This window comes from Bombina bombina, chromosome 6 (assembly GCF_027579735.1).
Source record: "Bombina bombina isolate aBomBom1 chromosome 6, aBomBom1.pri, whole genome shotgun sequence".
NCBI classification, from domain to species: domain Eukaryota; kingdom Metazoa; phylum Chordata; class Amphibia; order Anura; family Bombinatoridae; genus Bombina; species Bombina bombina.
In genome coordinates this window covers 859,163,287-859,188,847 of record NC_069504.1, presented here as the reverse complement: position 1 = coordinate 859,188,847, position 25,561 = coordinate 859,163,287, and the positions used below count along the sequence as shown (strand labels likewise).

At 38.9% G+C, this 25,561-nt stretch overlaps 1 protein-coding gene across 1 annotated transcript in view; it reads right to left on the bottom strand.

Moving 5' to 3' along the window:
- The window catches only part of LOC128664685 (extracellular calcium-sensing receptor-like), a 55,340-nt gene extending 29,779 nt beyond the window's left edge, over positions 1-25,561 (bottom strand). Inside the window, exons 1-2 of the mRNA XM_053719494.1 lie at positions 25,094-25,561; positions 3,137-3,461 (exon numbers count right to left, since the gene is read on the bottom strand). Coding sequence (XP_053575469.1) covers positions 3,137-3,461; positions 25,094-25,561 — 793 coding nt within the window. The remainder of the gene's footprint in view (positions 1-3,136; positions 3,462-25,093) is intronic.

Here is a 25,561-nt window from a genome sequence, read left to right as displayed (position 1 = left end):
TCAGCTTCCTTCTTACTGAATACGTCTGCAAACTTCTCATATACTTTAGGTATGTGTGGAGTTTCTGTCAAATGGAAGAGAACAGAATGATTTAGACAGGTTTGCTGGCAATATGGTGAATCAAATTTTACTTCCAAAGAACACCAATTGATCACAGGTTCGTGTAAACGGAGCCATTGTAACCCTAGTACAATGGGGAATAGAGGAGAGGTAATAACATCAAAGGTGATGTATTCCTGATGTGAACCTAGGGTGGATACCAAAATGGGAATTGTATGCTGAGTAATAGGACCAGAAGAAAGTTCAGACCCATCTACAACCCGTATAGAGACAGGAGACAATTTAGTGATGAGAGGTATTTTATATTTTTCAACAATAGCTTTATCTATGTAATTCCCTTGGGCTCCTGTGTCAATTATAGCTTCTTTCATCATGCGATTGCTGTCCCACTGTAAAGAGAGGGTTAAAGTACAGTGAATTGGTTTATCATGTTCAATCATTGAAGTCAAATGTAAGAGAGACTTATTATTTTTATTTTTACGTAGGGAGGGGCATTCGCGGATAGGATGGTTTGGACTTCCACAATACATACACAGTCCTTTTGATTTTCTTCTAAACCTTTCTTCAGAGGTCAATGGACCCCTCCTAAAGCCTATATCCATAGGTTCAGGCACACTTGATGAAGAAGCAGTTGGAGGAGGATGGAATGATCTCTTGTAAGAAGAATCCCCAATTTGACGCTCTGACTTCCTTTCGCGAAGCCTTCTATCTATTTGCATTGAGAGCTTCATGAGGCCGTCTAAGGAGTCAGGGAGATCAGTTCGGGCTAGCTCATCTTTAACTGCTTCCGAGAGTCCTAGGCGAAATTGGTTTCTTAAGGCAATCACGTTCCATTGGGAATCAATGGCATGTTGTTTAAACTCCGTTATATAAACTTCAACAGGACGGTTGCCTTGCTTTAGTTTCCGCATCTTGCTTTCTGCAGTCAATTGTAAATTTGAGTCTGAATAAAGTTCATCCATGACTGCTAGAAAAGACTGTAGGGATGATAGAATAGGATCGTTGGTTTCAAAGAGCGTGTCTGCCCAGATTCGGGGTTCACCCCGTAGATAGGTAATCATTGTGAGCACTTTAATATTATCATTAGGATATGTGAGTGGCTTAAGGTTGAAAGTGAGGAGGCAGGCATTCCTATATTGGCGATAGAGACTCCTATCACCATTGAACAAATCAGGTGCTGCAATCTGTGGTTCCACAATAGATTCAGCAGCTTTTGCTTTGGGAGGAGTTGTCTCTCTTATAACCTTAGTTAAAGTCTCATTTTCAATCTTTAGATCTCTAAGGCCTTGACTGAGTTCATCTACTCTTTTAGACAGGTTGTAAACGAATTGGGGCAAATCTGCTGGATCCATATTTTTTAGGCTTAATTATTCTGTAATGATTTAGTAGAGAGTGAGGATGGATCACAACTGCAGAGTATGCAAAATAAATGATTTGTATCACTTTTGGCAAATGGACTATTGAACAGCATAGACCAAGCTGCTTTAAGTGAAGTTGTTATTCTCAAGTAATTGAATTGCAGATCAGAAACTTGTCTGGCAACGAATTATGTAAATCACATATGCTGTTGAATGTCACAGCAATAGTATAAACATAAACAAAGGCTGGATCAGAAGAAATGTAAAAAATAAAACAATTTATTAGTAGCAAACTTTAGTGTTCAGCTAGCTCCCAGTATGATAAATATTGATAAAGAAAAGCAGAGTTCCAGAAAGCAGGTAGTGTTGCTATTAGTGCTGGAGTAAGATATAACAGTTCAGTGTGAAGTGTAACTCTCAGTTTTAGACACTGTTAGTTAGTTTGTCACAGAATGGTATACACATGTGCTGATAGTCTTGCGGTCAGTAGAGCAGCAGGGAAAAGCAAAGTTCAAGGTTTATTTGTACAGCACAGCTTAAAGTAACTACAGTGCTTACCCCCAGTCACCGGATGGTGTGAAATAGAAGCAGAATTAATTCTGAGATGTCCTTGTACTTAGTCCGTGGGAGGTTGTTTGTAGATGAGTTGCACTGTGTTGCAGTGGAAGAGAGATTGAAGTCCGCTGTGTGAGAAACGCTTCAGTGGCTCAAATGAGATAGCAACTCAGAGGGAGAAGGCAGCAAACACACTGCAGTATGAAATAAGTCTCTGTTGTAGCGTGCACGCTTGAAAGAAAAACTTGCCTCTGTAAAAGTTTATGTAGGCAAAATGAGCATATGAACCGGCAGTAAAAATAAGTAATCCCAAGGTAGTAGCTGGTTCAGAAATTGGAAGAAAAGCAGACTGGTTTGGTTTCAGAAAAAACACACAGCAAGTGGAAAACAGACAGACTTCAGAGCTAGTCTAGAAACTTAATAATTAAGCACCTGTCTGCAGTTAGCTGATGCCTTAAGTACAGGTAAGGCTGAAGTCAGGTGAATGGGAAAGGCATAGGTAAAACATGGAGTGGAATCCATACATAAGGTGAATGGGAAAGGCATAGGTAAAACATGAAGCGGAATCCTTACACCCAGCATCCTTAGGAGAAGGCAAGTTTGATATCCTGATTTTTGCTTGGACGGTTTGGATCTTTATGGCTTTGATAACATGTGATCAGAAGGCCCTGGAGTTGGTATAGCAGAGAAAAGTGGGATGTCTTTCAGTGAGTCCAAGTTAATATCAGAGCAGAATGTGGCTATGTTGGCAGGGTCTTTTCAGAAGATTGATTGCCCCAGGTATGTCACCAACAAGAAGCAGGGGGGACCCCATTGATATTGGATTCCTTTAGATCTTAATAGCAATGTCGAGGGCTAAAATTATTTCCAACAATACAGAGAATGTGGGGCTAAATCTGCAAATGATGTTATGTCCTCTGAATGAGATTTTATTCTGTCATCTTGCCACTTTCATGATATCTCTCAGCTTAAAGACTATGTACCTAGTTGGTGTATTGTATGAGCTCTTTCAATAGCGATCACTGTTTCTTTATCTGAGCCCATGATATGAGCTAATAACTCTTGAAGAAAGTCTGTCAGGGAGGTAGTTAAGATGGACCCAGGAACTCTTCTGATAAGTAGGTTCTGCCTACGCTCCCTGTTTTCCAAGTCTTCTAGCTTACCTTGCAATTGGAGTATGATCAAGTCTTGTCCTTGTACGTGTTGTTGAACATTGACTAGTTCAGTTTGGTTTGTTTCATTTTCCTGTTCTAAGTATTCTACCCTGTTTCCTATCTCAGTGATTTCAGAAATTTCTTCTTTTATACATTGCCGAACTTGAACAAGAAGATTATTAAAATCTTGTTTAGAAAGTATAAAGGTCAGGAAAGGCTTGGAGATCTGGATGGAATCAGATAACTCTTCATTTTCATTATCTGAGGAGAGCGCAGGAGAGCATTGTTGCTGAGGTTGTTTAGAAGACATAGGAGTAGTAGGAACATCTGTCAACTAAAACATGCATTCACTGATGACTGTGCTGGAACAGGATATTTTGGTATTTTGTCAGGCTTTCCCAGTTTCTGGGGTGACTAATTATAAGATGTAAATAACTGTCACCACTAAAGATGTGATAGAATAGAGGCACTTCTCCGCCAAAGCATATGTAAAATATAAGATAGGCAGATAGGTGTTGTTTTAATGAGTGAGAGTGGGACAGTCAAACTTTTTCTACCAGGTGCCTGATATGACTTGTATTTTGAGTAAACCTTCATGAGATAAGACTGCATAAGGTACAGTTGAGCTTATAGTTGCTTGCTAATATGAAGAGTATTTTTCTTCAGTTTCTTATATGTTGGTCCTATTCAGTGCTTTACTGGCCGTGTGTAGGTATTCAGGAAAGCAGAGAAGCAAATAAGGTGCCATACACTGAGAGCTAGAAGAAAGTGATATATTCTCATATACATATACTGTATAAAGACATTAGCATCTACTCTTCCGAAGGCTGTATAACAGAAACTACTAGGGCAGCTTATAAGAGAAGATATATTTAAAGCAGTACATCTATTCAAGAAGAGATGCAATATCTGCTGTTTGTTGCAAACATTAAGAGGTTGCATAAGCAATGCCAGTTCAGTTAGCCATCTATTTAACGACCCGGCTGTGTGAGTTATGAATTCCTCAGATGAGGGGTAGAGGTGCAGATGCCATCCGTCTTAAGGCCGGAACATGTGTGTAGTAAATGTTGCGGCTCTGAAGGGCCAATTAAACTGCCTTAAGGGACGCACTATCAATATCCAGGTGCTTGCAGAACATCAATCCAGGGGTCAATTAATCCTCAGAGAGCTGCTGAGAGATTGGGCACCCATTTTCATGCAGAATTGCTCCCATGGGTGAGTTTTATAGCTGGGATATCTGAAAGGGCATGTCAGCTCCACCGTATTTTTATCCCTTTTTATTATCTGTTAGCTATTTTTAATTTCAGTCTTCTGTATTTACCATGAACAGTTTATGTTTTTCCTATTTCATTTTCTATGACTTTCCTTGTATTTGTTAATTATTATTTTATGTTATTTGTGAAAGACATTTAAAATTTGAGTTGGATTGGCACAAAAAGGTCAGTTTGAAGGATAGGACCACTGCTTCCTAACCGCTCAGAATCCTCAGATTAAAATCACACCAAACTGATCAGACCAAGGTGGTTGAAGACCCCTGCTCTTGCACAATGTGTTGCACTATAGCAGACACAGGATTGCACATGAGTTCTGGGAGCCTTGTTCGCCAGCTTTTTAATCATGGGCCAGGTTGATAAATCACTTCTGTAAAATGCCAAATCAAAACATTAAAATGTATCATCTGCATTTCTAATTCTTTTTAATGCTCTAGAAGTATTCACTGTTTTTTTTTTTTTTTTTAAATATTTTTATTGTGGTGTAAATCAAGGCATACATATGTTGGATGTCATTGTGATTCCAGTTACAGAACAAATGTAAGAACACAGGAATATTCAAAGCTAACAGCATAACTAGAATAAAAAACAAGATATATATATATATATAATACACTTTTGCATGACATAAAATAGGAGAAGTAAAAGACAATGTTAGCCAACTATTACGGTATACCTACACCTTAGAATCATGAGGTCTCTCATGGACCTCCCAACATAGTGAAAACTATAATGCTGTAGTAGGTATCTCTGAAACAAGATAGACCGCTCCTGGGTCTCCCAGAAAACCACATTTATTTATTTTTTTATGCATATTAAATCATGTAAACAAGGTAACCTAATGCATGTAAAATATTAATATCAAGGTACATCTTTCTTATAACTCAATAGGCCATTGTTGGGCCTAATCTAGATACTAGCTCAAGGTAGGGAAATAAAGGATTTAGCATAGTCAATCAGTAGGTAATATTAAAAGTTGTAAAAGTGCGGCAGTGCGGCATTGGAAAGATAAGCCGCATATTTAGCCCTCCTAAACTAGGAGGTATATTAAGGTGGGGGGGGGGGAGGAGGTGGTAGAATGAGGATAATAATCTAAATATATGAACAGAGCTCAGAGTCTGTGGTGAGAGTTGCGAGGGCACATGGGTTGTTAGAGGGTAAATAGGAGCAGGTTATTTATATGATAGGTCAATGCCATGTCCTGCATAAAGAAGCTTAGAGAACTTAAGGTAATAGCTTCGACACTGGGTAATTATATGATAATATAGAACTAAATATATATACTAGACAATCCTGTAAAGCTCAAGAGGGACACCAAGCTAAATATTATGGTAACCTGCAAGAGTTTCCCAAGTAAGGGACAAGTAGAGTATGGTGTAAACAAGAAAAACCATGCAACCAAATCTCCCAACAAAGGAGGTATATTGGAATATAGAGTGTGGAATATGGGATATGGAATGTGGAATACGAGATATGGGGGGAAGGAGGTGGTTATTTAATTGTGTTTAGCGGAGAATATCAGAGAATTGTATCTCTCCCAACAATATTCTGCTCAGTGAAACCCAAGAATTCAGGATATTTTTAATAAGGGTTATGCAGCTCTGTCATATAGTGTAAGGGCGAGAAGTTAAGAATCAAGGTACTAGTGCAGGTCCAGCCTGCGCTAGAAAACAGGTCATCTTGTAGTGCTTGGGGTCTGCATATCACATAAACGTAAATTGGTAGCATAAATTACAGCGCTCCTATACATAAGTTCACATAGAGTTAACATTTAAATCGCTTGTATTTGCTATGGCTATATAACAATTATAAATATAACAGTAGAAACATGCCTAGAGAGACTGTGTCTGAAACATTTCTATGGAGCTATATATTTGTAGATTATAGACATCAAGCTGCCCCGGCCGCTGGCAGCAATGAGCCATAACTAGAAACTACACCTAAACTCCAAACAGATGCGTAAGATATATAGATCTGCAGACATGAAAATATTATGTAGGGTCTGTTTATATCATTATGGGTACCGGTAAGCAGTAAGGAGCCTGCAAAGATAAGGAAGTACACATATGTGGGCGAAGGAGACAAAAAAAAAAAAAAAAAATAGGTAAACATATAGTTCAACAAAAACACATACACAAAACACTTGAATCAAACAATAAAATATTTAGGACGTCATTGCTATCACTATCTAGCAACACGGTGAAACTGGGTCAATGAGCATTAACAAGACAATATTCTTGGGTTGTAGGGTATAAGATCTATGCATAGGGAAGGTGTACTTGCCTATCATAGCTGAATTATATCTTCTAGGTGTCTTAGTGAAAAATTGGGAAGTGCGGTATACAAGTAAACCATTGAGAACAGAAGTATAGCTATTTTGTAAAGCTAATTTAGGAGCTAACCATAGTCTGACTAAAAATATAATAAACCCAATGAAACCATTAACTAAAACATAAAAAATATAGCATAACACCTGGTACCTAATAAAAGCCAGCTGTAGGAAGCAATAAAATATAACTTTAGAGTTCTCTGAAATGGGTTATAGTAGAAGAGTCCAGTGGGGTAGAGGCAGAAAATTTTGTTAACTGTCCGGCATTCAGTTCTATCACCCATCTAACCAATTCCTCGCCTGGGCTCAATTGAATCACACGGATCCTGAATGATTGCTGTATGCCTTCAAGAAGGAAGGAGCATTTGCATCCGTATTTAATTGGTGTCAATGAAGTGTTATAAAAACGCATGGGGCTGAGGTTTACAGTGAACTGTCAATAAAAGTAAAGGCTTGTGACATTAATATCCCCTAACGAAAGTAAGGCTGAGAACAGTGCCAGAAGAGAGAACCAAAATGAGATGAGAGTAGTGTACCAGAGTCTATGCCATAAACGTATCGTGAGGGGTCTGCTCAAGATACACCACGAGTTACCAGCTCAGCCTACTCCCAATCACACTGTTCGGGCTGGAGGATCCACAAGCCGCTGCGATTCAGCAGGAATATCACAGAGCAGGGCCCCAGAAGGGTAGATCAATAGAAAGAGTTCGAGGGCTTGTAACGACAGGCTAACGGTTCTCACCACGTTACAATGATCCGGTAACAGGGTCAGGCCAAAGTGTAAAGCTAAGCGAGACCCAAAATCTGTTTCATAGGTGCGCCATGTGGTTGCTTTGGAAGTGAGTGTCGGGTTATGCATCAGGATTGTCCCCATTGCAGAAAGTCGCCATGTGGTCATCGCTAACTATTGTATGAGATACTATAGGACCATGCAGAGGAGCTGTACATGATGGAGATGTAGGTAATATACCTAGATCCCCTTTTCCGCGCACCTTCCCAAAGGCCTCCAATAGTGAAACCTCCAGTCTCGCAAAGTGAGCCTGCAACATCTGAGTAATACTCTTCTCCATCGCAGTAAGCGGCACAGTAGTCGCCTGCATTGTCATCAGCATGAAGTGGGTCGTGAGTAGTGGCTGCTCAAGAGCAACACCTTCCGTGATTGTGTTAGGTGCGCAGGCAATCAGCAGGCCATGGCGACACCTCGCTGTGCGTTGCGATCTGCTCCAGAATGAATGTTCAATATACCTCCGGTGTCAGCAATCACCGCTTAGGGCACACCAGTTGCCCCTGAGCTATTTCCAGTCCTCCATAAGTAATTTTCCCCAAGCTATATGTAGCAATAAGGCCTAATAAGTGGCTTGTAGCACAGAGCTCCCATGAGATGCGACCATCTTGGTCGCTAGTTGGCTCCGCCCCCCTATTCACTGTTTTTTAAACACTGCAATTTACTATCCATAGGAATATGCAGTGACATTTCAAATCAACATAACACATTTTTCATTGAAGGGAAAATTTGAAAGGAAAACAAAACAAACATAACCACAATGAAAGCAGCTCTATCTATTTCCTATTTGTAAATCTTCAAACAAAAGGCTTGATTACAAGTTGCTGTTTATTACTACCACAAGCAATTAGTGCTCCTAAAATTAACCAGAGATCAGATATCTGGTTAATTTCCCAAAAGTGCCCAAATTGGCCCTAAAATAAAGTATATTTTGGTTACTGCACAAAGCAGTTTTTAGGGGTTAAAGTTGGCGGGGGTGGGGTGAAAAGTGTCTTTACATTGCAGTCTATGGGGAACTGTGTGTCTGCTTATATACATATATATTTATTTATGCATATACTAGTACTAAAGCCTGTGTACACGGGCCAATTTTTGCAGTACAGCAGTCCCTCCCCTTGCTCGCTCCCCACTCTCTTTTGCTCTCTCTTCCCCCCTCTCTTTTGTTTTCTCTCCCCCCTCTCTTTAGCTTTCTCTCCCCCCCCCTCTTCTTTGCGCTCTCTCTCCTCTCTTTTGCTCTCTCTCCCCTCTTTGGCTCTCCCCCCTTTCTTTTGCTCTCTCTCCCCCCTCTTTTGTTCTCTCCCCCCCTTTGGCTCTCCCCCCCCTCTTTGGCCCTTCTCCCTCCCTCTCCTACTCCCTCTCTGGCTCTGTCTTAATTGAAAGCCTTTGCCTCTCTGGCCACGCCCCCATCGCGGCACCCCGCTCGGTCATGCCCCATTGTGATGACACCCACCCGGCCATGCCCCTTGGCACGTCCGGTCACGCCACTCGCCAGTCCCAGCCACTCCCCTCGCTATGCCCGGCCACGCCCCCATCACAACGCTCGAATCGGCCACGCTCCCTGACACTCCGCTTCAGCCTTGCTCTGTGCTGAGTGCTGAGTGTCAGGATCCAAACCGCCAGGTATGTTTGTCACGTGCAGTCTCTACTGCGCATGACTGCATCTGACAAACATACTTGGCCATTTATTATATAGGATATTTATATAAAGTGAATGAAGAGAGTAGGCACACTGCTAGGAGGCTGTTGCCCCAATAGATAAATAGATTTCAATAACCCAGACTTTGTTAGCTTCAATAACAATAGCAGTGACAATAAGACTTCACTCCCCCCCTACCTCCGGTACAATAAGGAAATACCTTCTTGAATGCAGTGTGCTCCATACACTCTGGGGTTGATCCTATCCAGCGCTGGGTATAGATCCGAGACACACTCTGCAAGATCCACAGCTGTTCACCCGGCGTTCACGGTGTACACGCTTGCTGTACTTGAAAACGAGGCTCCACTGACGTCGTCAATGACGTGCTTGCGGAGGGGGAGAGGCAATGCGAAGTCCTGGACTGACTGCAGATAACCCGACCAGGCGGGCACAGCGGTTCCGGAGCTGGTATAAGACAGGAACAAAACAGGAGAGGAACCGCTGCGTGTAAAAAGTAGATACTTTATTCCAAAGTTGCTTTAAAATTGGGAGGCATCCCAAACATACGGACAAACAACTGCTGCTAACATGTTTCGGCCATGGTGGCCGTAGTCATAGCATGCAGTAAAGTTACACAGGTGTAGGTTAAAACAGGTAAGAATCTACCTGATTGGTTGCACATAAAATAAAGAAAAGCCCATATGAAAGAGCATAGTACCATTAACTCCTTGTTACCCTAATCAACCTATGAAAACAATCTTAAAGAGAGAAAAAGAGCATACAGATGAAAGGGGGCTGCAATAAAGATAATATTATTATACACAGGACATGAGAAAACATGTTACATTACTCTGATGGAAAAGTACAATAATCATCAAGGGACACCCCATAGTTAGTGGGGTGGATTCTTTATTGGAACGCTTATCCCAATGGCTCGATGCCCTGTTACAGCCCATAGTGATAAATCTGCTTTCCTACACTAGGGATTCAAAACACATTCTGAATCTCCTTGGTAGTGTGAAATGGGACACAGCTTATTGTTGGTTAACCATCAATGCTGTCTCATTATATTCATCCATTCCGCACTCCAAGGGGATTGAGGCAGTCAAATTTCATCTGACACATTCAACAGAACACACTCCTGACTTTCAGGCTTACATCCTCGGGGTCCTTGAATTTCTCTTAACTCACAATTTTTTCTCCTTTGAGGGTACTTGCTATCTCCAAAAGGTGCGGTACAGCTATGGGGGCTAAATTTGCCCCCTCCTACGCCAATCTCTATCTTGGCTGGTGGGAGTTGTGCCGCATCTTTGGAGATGGCAAAACCTTCAGAGGACACATACGCTTTTTTAAGCCATGCAGACAGTTGCCACCCCAAAAGTATATCATATGCTGTGGCCAAAGGCCAATTCTCTCGACTCAAGAGGAATTGTACTAGGGAGGCAGATTATCACAAGGAGGCAGAGGTCCTAGCACAAAGGCTCAAATAACGCAAATACATTAACAGTCACATCAAGGAAGCAAGAAACAAGGTCCAAATTATACCAAGGGATACACTCTTAGGGGACAAGGTTAACCAGTGTACTCCCTCCCAGTTTCAGGGATTTAACTTTTATTCTAGTATATGCAGTATCATCAAGAAACACTTCCCATTGCTTGCGGCTGATGACCAGCTCAAAGATGCTGTACAAAAAAGGATCAGATGCAGCTACAAGAAAAGTCACACTTTAGGTAGTATTCTATCTCTTACTCAACTCAAACAAGTTGATAGGCCAGAGAGTTCATGGTTATCCCACAAGGGGATGTATAGGTGTGGGCATTGTAAATGCCGACCTTGTGACTATGTCCAAATATCTAACACCTTTACCTCTGCTGTCACAGGCAAATCCTTTGACATCAAGGCTTGTTTGAATTGCACTGTGGTATTCTGAGCTTTGTATTTAAGTAAACAAGTATTTGCACATTGGTTATAAAGGTTAGCTCTAAAATTAGAGCTTGTTGCTCTTTTTTGTAGTAATCAGAAAACAACTTCTATGTAGCCTGATTAAACAATATGAGACATTTAATATATGATGAATTTGTATATTAACTACTGACTTAAGTGTTAATAAATATAAGGAATATTTAATAAAATATATATCTTATGTTCAAGATATATATATATAACCGGAGGCCACAGATGAAAAAGAAATACTGACAAGCTCAGAATTTGAAATGGTAGAGACAAATGATCCTTCTTACTTCACGCAATCACACACAGCCTAAAATATTTACAAGTTCAGACATTCCACAGACATACAATGTTTGTTCATATTGGATGTTGCAGGTAATAGGATATGCCCAATAATTCAGTATGGTAACAAAAAACAAGCAGATAAGAAGTTTAAAGGCTTTAGCATTGTTCGTGTACGTTACCACCTTGAGGACCGTGATATTTCTGTTACCGCATTGGAAGATCCGTGTTTGGGAGAGGCAGCGTGTGTGAATGCGGCTTACTTCCGGGTAGCGGTGAAAAAGTAGATCCGGCCGTTGAATGATCCAAAGTCGGTAATGATAAAGTAACGATTTGATCGTAAGAGATTCAAGACACAGCTAGAGTAAACAAAGTAAACCACCTTGCACAGGATACAAACAATAGGAGACCTGAGATAAGGAAAGCTACAACAGAGTAGCTAAGACTTCAATAATCAGGCAGTAATTGAGTGTTACAGGTAGTCCTTATATAGGGTGGAGACCAAATAGGAGGGGTTATAGTTAAAGGTATACCACATCTCCCCCCCTTCAAGGAAGCACCCCAGGGGTTTCCAAACTAGGTTTCTCAGGATAGCGGCGATGAAAATTTCGTAGAAGACGGGGAGTGCGAAGATCAGAATGAAGCTGCCAAGAGTTATCCTCCGAACCATAACCTTTCCATTTCACAAGATACTCTAACCTCTTCCTATGGATCCTAGAATCCAATACAGCTTCAACTTCATACTCCTCTCGATCATCAACGAGTATTGGAGGTGGTCGAGACAAGGAGAGAGACTGAGGTGAAGGAAGATATGGCTTTAACAGAGAGACATGAAAAGAGGGGTGAATCTTAAAATCCTGGGGAAGCTCTAACCTCACAGCATTGAGGTTGATTATTTTAGAAATCTTAAAAGGACCCAAATATTGATTTGCTAACTTTTTGCTAGGAACTGACAGTTTGAGATTCTTTGTCGAGAGTAGTACCAAATCTCCAATCTGATAAGCCGGGCTAGCAGTGTGATGGGTATCATATAACCTTTTTTGATAATCTTTAGCTTCCGAAAGATGTTTTTTCAGGATGTTAAGTCTTTCTTGTAGGGTAGTTGCGAAATCCAATGCTGAGGGAGAGTTCACTTGTTGAGAGGACAATGAAATGGTAGTAGGATGATATCCATAAGTAACGAAGAATGGGGATAGTTTAGTAGATGTAGAAGTAGTATTGTTATAACAGAATTCAGCCAAAGGTAAATAGGATGACCAGTCATCCTGCAGATGAGATATATAACAACGAAGATATTGCTCAAGGGTTTGGTTGAGTCGTTCTGTAAGGCCATTTGTCTGAGGGTGAAAAGCAGTCGAGTATCTAGAATCAATTTTGATTAACTTACATAGGGATCTCCAAAAATTAGAGGTAAACTGTGTACCACGATCAGTTATTATAACTTTGGGCAGTCCATGTAAGCGAACTATGTTGTCTAGGAAAACGTGAGCTGTAGTGAAAGCTGTAGGGAGACCTTTTAGGGGAATGTAATGAGCCAGTCTTGTTAAATGATCAATGACAACTAAAATAGTATTGTAATGGTGGGATTCAGGTAACTCGACAATAAAGTCCATTGATATGGTACTCCAGGGTTTGTCAGGAATAGGCAGAGGAGATAAAAGACCTGATGGTCTTTTGTGTGTTAACTTGTTTCTGGCACAGGTATCACAATGTTTTACATAGTTTGTAATATAGGTATCCATGAGTGGCCACCAATAATTTCTCCTGGTTAGGTCTATAGTTTTAGAAATACCTGGATGGCCTGCTAGTGTCCCGTCATGGGTCTGTTTAAGAATAGAAGATCTAATTTGTTTGGGGATATATAGTTTAGAATTATGATAAAAAAGACCAGTCTTGGAATCTTTTTGACAGTCTATTCCATGTGGTGGTTCATGTTTTAATTCTTTTAATATCTCCTCTTCTAAAGGTGTTAATAAACCTATAATTTTTTCTTTTGGAATGATTTGGTTAATTTGATTATGAGTGTCTTGTTCATGTAATCTAGAGAGGGCATCGGCTTTGGTATTTAAATGTCCTGGTCTGTAGGTTAAGAGAAAATTGAAACGATCAAAAAATATAGACCATCTTGCTTGTCTTGCAGACAAGGTCTTACTTGTTTTTAGAAATTCAAGATTTTTATGGTCAGTATAAATCTTAAAAGGTAGCTTAGAACCTTCTAATAAATGTCTCCAGTGATCTAGAGCACGTTTTATAGCTAGAAGTTCTTTATCTCCTATGCTATAGTTTTTCTCAGCACTAGTTAACATTTTTGAATAGAAAGCAATAGGATGAATCTCAGTCTTGTTCTTATCTTGTTGTGATAAAACTGCACCGATACCTGAGTCGGATGCATCTACTTCAAGGATAAATTCTGAATCAAAATCTGGCATAACTAGAATGGGTGCTGTAGTAAAATTTTCTTTCAATTTATTAAAGGCAAGGCTAGCGGATTCTGTCCACTTAAATCTTTGTTTTTCACTAGTGAGTGTTGTTAATGGTTTAACGATTGAAGAGAAATTTTTTATAAACTTCCTATAAAAATTCGCAAAACCAATAAATCGTTGTACAGATTTTGTGGAAGTAGGAGTAGGCCAATTTAGAATTGCTGATACCTTCTCCGGATCCATTTGAATTTTGTTGGGACTGATGATGTAACCCAAGAATTTTATTTCTGTGACATGAAAGGAACATTTTTCCAGTTTAGCATATAGTTTGTGTTCTTTTAAACGAGTTAATACCCAGCGTACATGTTTTTCATGTTCTTGAGGTGTTCTAGAATAAATTAATATGTCGTCAAGGTATATTATGACACAAACGTCTATCAGGTCACGAAAGATCTCATTTATAAAAAACTGAAAAGTTGCCGGAGCATTACTCAGACCAAAAGGCATTACATTATATTGGAAAAGGCCATATCTGGTCCTGAATGCCGTTTTCCATTCGTGACCTTCTTTAATTCTAATCAAATTATAAGCTCCCTTTAAATCTAATTTGGTGTAAATAGTTGCACCAGTTAGACGTTCCAAAAGTTCAGGTATTAAAGGTAAAGGGTATCTGTTTTTTATTGTGATGTTATTTAATGCTCTATAATCAATAATAGGTCTTATGGTACCATCCTTGTTTCTTACTAGAAACATTCCTGCAGCTGCAGGGGATGTGGAGTGTGAAATAAATCCCTTACGTAAATTTTCGTCTAGGTAGTTTCTTATATACTGGAGTTCCTCTTGAGAGAGGGGATAGATCTTACCATGAGGGATTTTGGAACCAGGTATTATATCGATAGGACAGTCAAACTCCCTATGAGGTGGAAGGTTTTCTGCCTCTTTTAAATTAAATACGTCTGCCAAATCCTGATAACATGAGGGTAAACCAATATCAAGTGACGCTATGGTTTGATGTGGGTAACAAGTTTGGGAACAAAAAGCTGAATCTAATGTTACCTTATTTGAAACCCAATTTATGTGAGGGTTGTGTTTCTTCAACCAAGGATAGCCTAGGATGAGAGTGTGCTGATGTATGGTTATGAGATCAAAAGATAAATATTCAGTGTGTCCCTGCAATGATGTTACAAGCAGGGGAATAGTATGATGTGTAATAGGTCCTTGTTCTATTAATGAACCATCTATCAACTTAATAGATACAGGATTTTGTTTACAAATAGTAGGTATTCGATTTTTATTTACATAAGTGGAATCAATGTAATTTCCGGATGCTCCTGAATCAATTAATGCCTTGGTTTGGATATTTTTCTGGTCCCACTGTAAAGAAATAGACAAAGTCATGTGTGTATCATTAGCTATGCTGTAAATAAAGTCACTGGTTTTTGTCTTACCATTCTTTTGTTTTTTCAACAAAGGACAAGTAGATACTACATGTTCTTTTTGAGCACAATATAAACAGAGATTTTCCAACCTCCTTCTAATTTTTTCCTCTGGTGGCAGAGGTCCTCTAAGTACACCAATCTCCATAGGGGTAGCACTGCCATGAGCTTTGTCATGACTTGTTGTGACTTGGTAAGGTCTTCTATATGAGGTATCATTAGAGGCCTTTTCTGCCCTCCTTTCTCTCAAACGACGATCTAAAGATGTACTTAATTTAATAAGACCATCAAGAGTATCTGGGATCTCAAGACGTGAAAGTTCATCTTTGAGTGTTTCAGATAAACCTAAACGATATTGATTTTTCAAACTGATTTCATTCCACTGAGAGTCCTCTGCCCACATCTGAAACTCAGTGGTATAATCTTCCACATTTCTCTTACCTTGTTTTAAAGACCTCAATCTCATTTCAGCATTTATTTGAGAATTTGAGTCTTGATATAGACTAGTTAAAGCAGAAAAAAAATCTTGTAATGAATCCAGGATATTGTTATTGTTTTCAAAAAACCTATTAGCCCAAGTCCTGGGTTCACCTTGTAGGAAAGATATTGTGGTACAAACTTTAATCCGCTCAGTATGATAAGTCTTAGGTCTAAGAGAAAATAATAAATTACAGGCATTCTTAAATTCCCTGAACTCAGAACGTTTCCCTGAAAAAGGTTGTGGATAATTAATATGAGGTTCAGGTGGGTCATGAGGTTTTTGTGTAACAAAATCTTTAACTATAGTTTTAAGTGCAGCATTTTCAGTCTGCACTTCAGTCACAGCTCTTGCTAAATAATCAAGTTTAAGGTAAACATTATTAAACTCCTTTTTTATTTCATTAGGATCCATAATGTTTAATTAATTCAAAATTCGGTTTTGGGCCTGATTATTATGTGGTATTCTGAGCTTTGTATTTAAGTAAACAAGTATTTGCACATTGGTTATAAAGGTTAGCTCTAAAATTAGAGCTTGTTGCTCTTTTTTGTAGTAATCAGAAAACAACTTCTATGTAGCCTGATTAAACAATATGAGACATTTAATATATGATGAATTTGTATATTAACTACTGACTTAAGTGTTAATAAATATAAGGAATATTTAATAAAATATATATCTTATGTTCAAGATATATATATATAACCGGAGGCCACAGATGAAAAAGAAATACTGACAAGCTCAGAATTTGAAATGGTAGAGACAAATGATCCTTCTTACTTCACGCAATCACACACAGCCTAAAATATTTACAAGTTCAGACATTCCACAGACATACAATGTTTGTTCATATTGGATGTTGCAGGTAATAGGATATGCCCAATAATTCAGTATGGTAACAAAAAACAAGCAGATAAGAAGTTTAAAGGCTTTAGCATTGTTCGTGTACGTTACCACCTTGAGGACCGTGATATTTCTGTTACCGCATTGGAAGATCCGTGTTTGGGAGAGGCAGCGTGTGTGAATGCGGCTTACTTCCGGGTAGCGGTGAAAAAGTAGATCCGGCCGTTGAATAATCCAAAGTCGGTAATGATAAAGTAACGATTTGATCGTAAGAGATTCAAGACACAGCTAGAGTAAACAAAGTAAACCACCTTGCACAGGATACAAACAATAGGAGACCTGAGATAAGGAAAGCTACAACAGAGTAGCTAAGACTTCAATAATCAGGCAGTAATTGAGTGTTACAGGTAGTCCTTATATAGGGTGGAGACCAAATAGGAGGGGTTATAGTTAAAGGTATACCACATGCACTCATACTGGTGTAATTTATCTTATAACTTGCATCAAGTGCAATATTCAATATACTGGACTCACGTCCAGAGATATTAACACACGCATCAGGGAACACATTTCCTCTTTAGAAAGAGGAAAATCTACATCTCTACTTGTACAACACGTTACAACTGTTCACAAAGGCAAACTAGACACCTTCAGGTGGATTGCCATTGAGAAAGTTGTTACACCCAAAAGAGGAGGTGACCTTGATAGCATTTTGGCGAAACGTGAGGTGTTCTGGATGTTCCATTTGAAGACCAGAACGCCTCACGGTCTCAATTCAAGATACGATCTCATTAACTTTTAGGAATATGCCCCGCCCTAGTATGGTATTGCAGTGTATTGTGTTAATGCCGGTATGGTCTGGGGAAGTTCATCCACTACATTCATATTTATACCTTACATATGAGTCCCCTTTGTTTTTCTAGCTTCACTCACAGCTCTAAAAGGGAAGCTAAATAATGAAAATAATGTATATGATGTATATGATGAAAATAATGTAAATAATGTTTATAATAACAAGATCAGATATACTAATTTACCATCATTACTTTAGACTGTCACGTCTTGACTTATGATAGCTGGTTTGAGCAATACCTCAGCTTATATTAATTTGAGTACTTGTAGATAGGGTCTTGTTATCACAGCGTACAAGATTCCTAGGGGTATATGTTTATTTACATGGGTACCCATTACCCTCACAACCTCTTTATTGTACTTTTCCATCAGAGTAATGTAACATGTTTTCTCATGTCCTGTGTATCATAATATTATCTTTATTGCAGCCCCCTTTCATCTGTATGCTCTTTTTCTCTCTTTAAGATTCTCTCTTTAAGATTGTTTTCATAGGTTGATTAGGGTAACAAGGAGTTAATGGTACTATATGCTCTTTCATATGGGCGTTTCTTTATTTTATGTGCAACCAATCAGCTAGATTCTTACCTGTTTTAACCTACACCTGTGTAACTTTACTGAATGCTATGACTACGGCCACCATGGCCGAAACATGTTAGCAGCAGTTGTTTGTCCGTATGTTTGGGATGCCTCCCAATTTTAAAGCAACTTTGGAATAAAGTATCTACTTTTTACACACAGCGGTTCCTCTCCTGTTTTGTTCCTATATATTTATATATACATATATATTTATCATTTGCTGCCCATCGCTGCACAAATTATTTCCTTCTGTCTCATGGCTTGATAATGAGGTTCCCACTGGAGCCTTTGGAAGCATGCTCTCATGAGCACAAAGCTTCCATGTAATGCGAACAGAAGGTTGCCTTCGCATTGCGGCTAACTTGTAATACCAGCGCACATTTGGGTGCACTGGTATTAGTAAGTAGAGCTCAAATATCGCACTTGCAAAAGCTATACAGGGAGTGCAGAATTATAAGGCAAATGAGTATTTTGACCACATCATCCTCTTTATGCATGTTGTCTTACTCCAAGCTGTATAGGCTCGAAAGCCTACTACCAAATAAGCATATTAGGTGATGTGCATCTCTGTAATGAGAAGGGGTGTGGTCTAATGATATCAACACCCTATATCAGGTGTGCATAATTATTAGGCAGCTTCCTTTCCTTTGGCAAAATGGGTCAAAAGAAGGACTTGACAGGCTCAGAAAAGTCAAAAATAGTGAGATATCTTGCAGAGGGATGCAGCACTCTTAAAATTGCAAAGCTTCTGAAGCGTGATCATCGAACAATCAAGCGTTTCATTCAAAATAGTCAACAGGGTCGCAAGAAGCGTGTGGAAAAACCAAGGCACAAAATAACTGCCCATGAACTGAGAAAAGTCAAGCGTGCAGCTGCCAAGATGCCACTTGCCACCAGATTGGCCATATTTCAGAGCTGCAACATCACTGGAGTGCCCAAAAGCACAAGGTGTGCAATACTCAGAGACATGGCCAAGGTAAGAAAGGCTGAAAGACGACCACCACTGAACAAGACACACAAGCTGAAACGTCAAAACTGGGCCAAGAAATATCTCCAGACTGATTTTTCTAAGGTTTTATGGACTGATGAAATGAGAGTGAGTCTTGATGGGCCAGATGGATTGGCCCGTGGCTGGATTGGTAAAGGGCAGAGAGCTCCAGTCCGACTCAGACGCCAGCAAGGTGGAGGTGGAGTACTGGTTTGGGCTGGTATCATCAAAGATGAGCTTGTGGGGCCTTTTCGGGTTGAGGATGGAGTCAAGCTCAACTCCCAGTCCTACTGCCAGTTTCTGGAAGACACCTTCATCAAGCAGTGGTACAGGAAGAAGTCTGCATCCTTCAAGAAAAACATGATTTTCATGCAGGACAATGCTCCATGACACGCGTCCAAGTACTCCACAGTGTGGCTGGCAAGAAAGGGTATAAAAGAAGAAAATCTAATGACATGGCCTCCTTGTTCACCTGATCTGAACCCCATTGAGAACCTGTGGTCCATCATCAAATGTGAGATTTACAAGGAGGGAAAACAGTACACCTCTCTGAACAGTGTCTGGGAGGCTGTGGTTGCTGCTGCACGCAATGTTGATGGTGAACAGATCAAAACACTGACAGAATCTATGGATGGCAGGCTTTTGAGTGTCCTTGCAAAGAAAGGTGGCTATATTGGTCACTGATTTGTTTTTGTTTTGTTTTTGAATGTCAGAAATGTATATTTTTGAATGTTGAGATGTTATATTGGTTTCACTGGTAAAAATAAATAATTGAAATGGGTATATATTTGTTTTTTGTTAAGTTGCCTAATAATTATGCACAGTAATAGTCACCTGCACACACAGATATCCCCCTAAAATAGCTAAAACTAAAAACAAACTAAAAACTACTTCCAAAAATATTCAGCTTTGATATTAATGAGTTTTTTGGGTTCATTGAGAACATGGTTGTTGTTCAATAATAAAATTAACCCTCAAAAATACAACTTGCCTAATAATTCTGCACTCCCTGTATTTTGCGCTCCACTTGTAATCTAGCCCAAAAGCCTATTGTCTACTTCAGATTGTAAAGAGTTTAATGTCATCATTTTCACTTGATATAATTAAGCTGTTATTATATGTAATTTTTCTTTTTTCTTTTCTTAGTCAATCTTCATGAAATTCAGTTATGAATTTTGAATTATAAAGCAACCATATCAGTAAATATGGAAGTAGATCGTCTCTGGTATTCATCAGACTTCTCTTGAGAATTTTATTTCAAACCCAACCTATTACAAATACAAACCTAAACTTCCAGCAAACATTACTCAAGCACAATACATTCATCTTTCAGGAAACTTTAGTCAATTGCAACTGAAGCCTCATTCTTGAAAGCCCACAATGTGACAACCCATCTAGTAGAATGAGCTGTAATTCTCTGAGGCAGAGACTGACCAGCATCCAAATAATCTTTGTGAATCAAAAGTTTCAACCAAGAGGCAAAATAAATAGCAGAGGCCTTCTGGTTTTTCTTAGGACCAGAAAACAGAACAAACAGACTAAAAGTCTGTCTGAAATATTTAGTAGCATCAACATGATATGTTAATGCTCTAACAACATTCGAAGAATGCAAAACTTTTTCAGTATTTTTTGGATTAGGACACAAGGAAGGATTAATAATTTTCCTATTAATGTTGTGAAAGTTAACAATCTTAGCTAAAATGTGAAAGAAGTATGCAAAAGAGCTTTATATTGATTCAAAATTAGATAAGGAGACGCACAAGAGATAACAAATGATTCATAAATTCTTCTAGCAGAAGAGATATCCAAAAGAAAGAATACTTTCCAAGAAAGTAGTTTAATGTCCAAAGAATGCATAAGGGCTTATTTATCAAAGCGTCAACTGAAAATATGCTGGAATTCTGCATCGTATTTGTCGCAAGATTGATCTGCCGTAGTTATCAAAGCGTCAAGATCGGCAAATGTTAAAATTTGTGACGTAATATACTATCCCGCCATCTCAATCTGACGCAGATCGATGCGAGTTGAAAACAGTGGTATTCGAGCAGAATTCTGTTCATTCGCCCTCCTAATTGACACTATTTGAACCTCTCACTAAGTTATCAAAAATTCAACATTTACGTTTGCGTCTTTTCCGACTGAGCATACCTAGTTTTCAATCCACCACCCTTGAGGTCGAGGATGCCATAGAACTCAATGGGAGTCTGAAAACACAGAAAGCTTATGTTCGATGCTGCAAGAGAATGAAGCATTTTATTATATACATAATAAAAGTAAATTAGAAACTTTATTAAATTTGTATATCCTTTCTAAATCAAACAATATTATTGCTCCACATTTGGCACACTAGTAGATATAGGGATAAAAATGAAAAATACATTACTACTTATGGATTATGTTACAACTCTGGGGCATATCTATCAAGCTCCGTAACACCAGTTATGAAGCAGCGTTCTAAAGACCGCTGATCCATAACCTGTCCACCTGCTATGAGCGGTCGGACAGACATTGCAGCAATTCAACCCGATCGAGTACAATCAGGTTGATTGACAGCCCCCTGCCAGTGGTCGATTGGCCGCGAATCTGCAGGGGGCGTCGTTGCACCAGCAGCTCACAAGGGCTGCTGGTGCAATGCTGAATACAGAGAGCGTATTGCTCTCCTTATTCAGCGAGGTCTGTCGGACATGATGCACACTGTCCGATCAGGTCCGACAGACCTTTGTTAAATAGGCCCCTCTGTCTATCATTACAAAGCAAGGGGACAATATTATTTCTCCAAATTTGGTGCAAAGTTTTGCCCCAAACGTGCTGCACTAATAGATATAGAGATAAAAATGAAATAAATACACAACATAATATAGCTAACTTCCTTTTTATTTTTTAAAAAAATCTATGTGCACCATGTTTAAGCCATGCAATACAAGTCAAACTCTCCACTTCGCGCCAAATTTGACTCAACACTTTTCGCACCAGATATGACACAAACTCCTAAACAACCCCCACACTAGTGAATTTTTCAACCACTTTTGATTAGAATATGCATAATCACATGATTTACGACATCAGCCAATCTGATTCAAATATACATTTTAAACTATCACTAACGAATAAAAATGTTCGATAATTGTGTCATTGATCACTCCTCAGAACTTGTAAGTGCCATTTGTTACATTGTGTATTATACTTTGAAAGTATGTATATGTGCAATAACAGTTAAAGATAAACATTGATGCTGACATTAGGACACACAGTGTAATATTTTACACACGGATTTTAAAATTCAAATTGATGTTTGATTTAATATAATCTTAAACTGACAGCTCAAAGGGATAGCCCACCTAACATTAAACTGTCATGATTCAGATACAGCAGAAATGAAAATCACCTCTTTACTGTCATGCTATTTTCAGTGTATTCCTCCCTTCTGTTGAATTTCTTTTTTTTTTTTTAAATATTTTTTATTGAGGTTTTGCAGAACCAACATAAAACATAGTACACCTTTTTGATAACAGGAAAGAGTACAAAGAAAATGAAGCGAAACATTTCAGCAGTATTATATAACATCAGTATTAGGCTAATGTAACCTCAGTTTTTCAATAAGATAGCATAAATGACTGATCAGCGAATAACATATCTTTAGTGTCGATAGATCATAATTATAAAAAGTAGCGAAGAATGTGCATATAATGGGGGGGGGGGATTCAGCGGATAAGCACCGCTATGCATATAGGGAAAAAGGGTGGAGGGCGGAGCTATAGATAAATGTAGGTAATTCAAGGTACATGGCGGGGTCAATTTTCTTTCTATCACACGTAACTAATTTCAAACTTATATGAACTTGAGTAGTGTGCATAATCTTAATGCGAGCTTCTAGTTCTAAACTACATAATGGCTAGTAGTGAACGTGCCAGGTCTATGCTATACTTCATGACCCCACATATGTAATATCCCATAAGGAGAGTAGAATGCAAAGGTGAGTGAACATAATAGTGTATTATATCTAAAAACAGGGCATAAAAGAGCTTTCTAAAAAGAGAGGCTAGGTGAGCCAGAAAGTCAAACTATTTTTCTCTCTGACCCCCTTAGGTAAACCATTGCTTAGTCACATCATGAGACTCCACTGTTCGGTAACGTGTGCATGAAAACATATCTTAGATTTGGAGTTTTGTTATATTATATATAAGATGTCTGTAGATATCTACCAAAAGGATATATTGAGGTTTACCACAAGGACTAAACTGTCAAACACCTAAGTGTCAATAACTGATCGTTAGCCCTCAATATAGTACAATGTTAGTATATAATAGTGCAAATTGGAGCTTACAAAGAGCATGGAAAATTTTCTCTAAGTAGACCTGAGGAGGATTAGCTACTTTAGATAATAATATATTGTGAGTAGACCCATTGCCCTATCTTAAAACCATTTGCCCTATGTTTATAAAGTAAAGTACACCATAGGATGTTAGTAGGAAATAATATGCCTAGGGATTTCTACTAGATGGCTCTTCTGCATAGTCTGACTTGCATACCCATTAAAAAATAGGTGCAAACATATATTCTCTGTGTAAAAACTGGTCTAAACGTTTAAATTATACTACAATAGTACTAAAGGAGAGTTTCTCTATGTGCACAAAGAAGGAGTAACTATAGAAAATACTTGATGTCCCCCATGTATAGTGTATACAAAAGGCCATTATCATATAATATGTATAAAATAAACTAAAGATTAGCCTTATAGATTAGAATGCTATTACCAGAAGTATAGGAAGCAAACTTTAACCGGATAACTATATCTATGTATAGAGCAGAATGGGTATATATATAATATTAGTGAAAATGTAAGATGCTGCAATCTTCCAGAGAACTCAGATAACCCAAGTAATATAAGTTTGAAATTGGAAAATGCATGCCTGTTACTAAATATGTGTGCTATGGTTTTAGATAGGGAGTGCAACTGGTATATAATAAATTGCACGCAGACAGGAAAATAAGTTCTTGCATATAAAAGGTGTGCATAAGGAGCTATTTTGAAACCTTACATTTAGAGGTAGTAGACTATTTTAAGATGGAAGATGACATGTAATGTAAGACTGCACCCAATAATCCCAGATATACCCTTATGCAATCTCTTTCAGATCTATAGAGTCTCAAAGGGGTCCTCAGACCTTGCCACAAGGGTAGATAAGTAAAACAAATAGGACTGTATGTATCTTAGAGACTTCAAACATTATAAGTTACTGAACAGTAAGGACATGGGCATATTATAGGGTGTGTGCTTACGATAACACTCTCTCATGCGCAAGCTAAATAACAACCTGCCACTCCTCAAGTTAAGTAGGTGTATAAGAAAATATATTGCTGGGGACCGTTATGCATTTTCAAAGCGAGCTTATCATGCTATATGGTTGTGGAGGCAAGGAAGGTATATAAAGCAGAAATATTTTAACATCCTTAAAATCTGTAGAGATATAACACCCTGGCATATCACATATAAGTTCACATGAGTATGGGGTAACTCCCAACCGGGGATCAACATGTGTATATCAGCATATAAAGAAGCTTGTATACAAACTGTAGTGCACACAGATAGACATTCTTATTGCCCGAAGCTAAAAACCTATAAACATCACATCAATATTAATACGGTGTACACTCTACTCTAGGTATCTTCAAGAATCTCTAGGACAATTGTCTATAACTGTCATAGCTCTCGTAGATTCAATAGGGCCGCCTAGGGGAAACAGTACTATGAAACTTGCATGTCCATAACCTCTTCGTAAGGCGATTTTACAGGAGTCAATTTGTTTTTATATTGAAGCCAATCATACCCCGATTGAAGAGTAGTATTCCGTGACACGCACAGACAATAAGAAAGGATATAGAAGACAGTTACCAATGCCATATTTGTAGAGTTCCAACTGTGACGTCTTCATAAAAGGGAGCAAATATCCCTACCTGGAAAATGGCTGACAAAATGGCTCTTTTAGGGAATCATTAGCCAATCCCTTTTCTTAGTTGCCAAGTAGCAGTGAAATATATATGTGCTGCCTTTAGTAAAAATAATGCCTGTTGCATAAGTGTGGAGTGGCGGTATTTCTCTGAGAGAATCTCCCGTACCTTAAAGAAAGCCTCATAAGTGTTCGCCTCTGTATCTCTGGGTTCCGCTGAGTCCAGTGTTCTTGTCTTAACAGGGGTTCGTTTGCCGCATGGGCTACGAGGAGATGCGATCTCTCCTGCCTGAATGTCCGTCATTGCCGATGGCATATTTTCCGCCGTCATATGGTAATGTTGTGAGCTGCTAGTAGTTTGCGGCACCGTTAGATTACCCCTCTGACAGTTCTCAGTCTTTTCAGTCAGCTTTGTCCGGTTGAGGGGAGGGAGCTGACTTTGGGATTTAGTAGGCATTAATGAGGCTTCTGGACTGTCTATGATGAATCCTGGCTCTGTACTGCCATCTCGTATGGCACGTGAGATAGAGACATCTTTGAGTAGTTGCTTCAGAAGTAAGCTCAGTTCTGAGTAGTGGTCTTCCACAAGCTCACATACAGTCTCTTCAAACTGGTGCATCGCAGCATCCATGGCCAT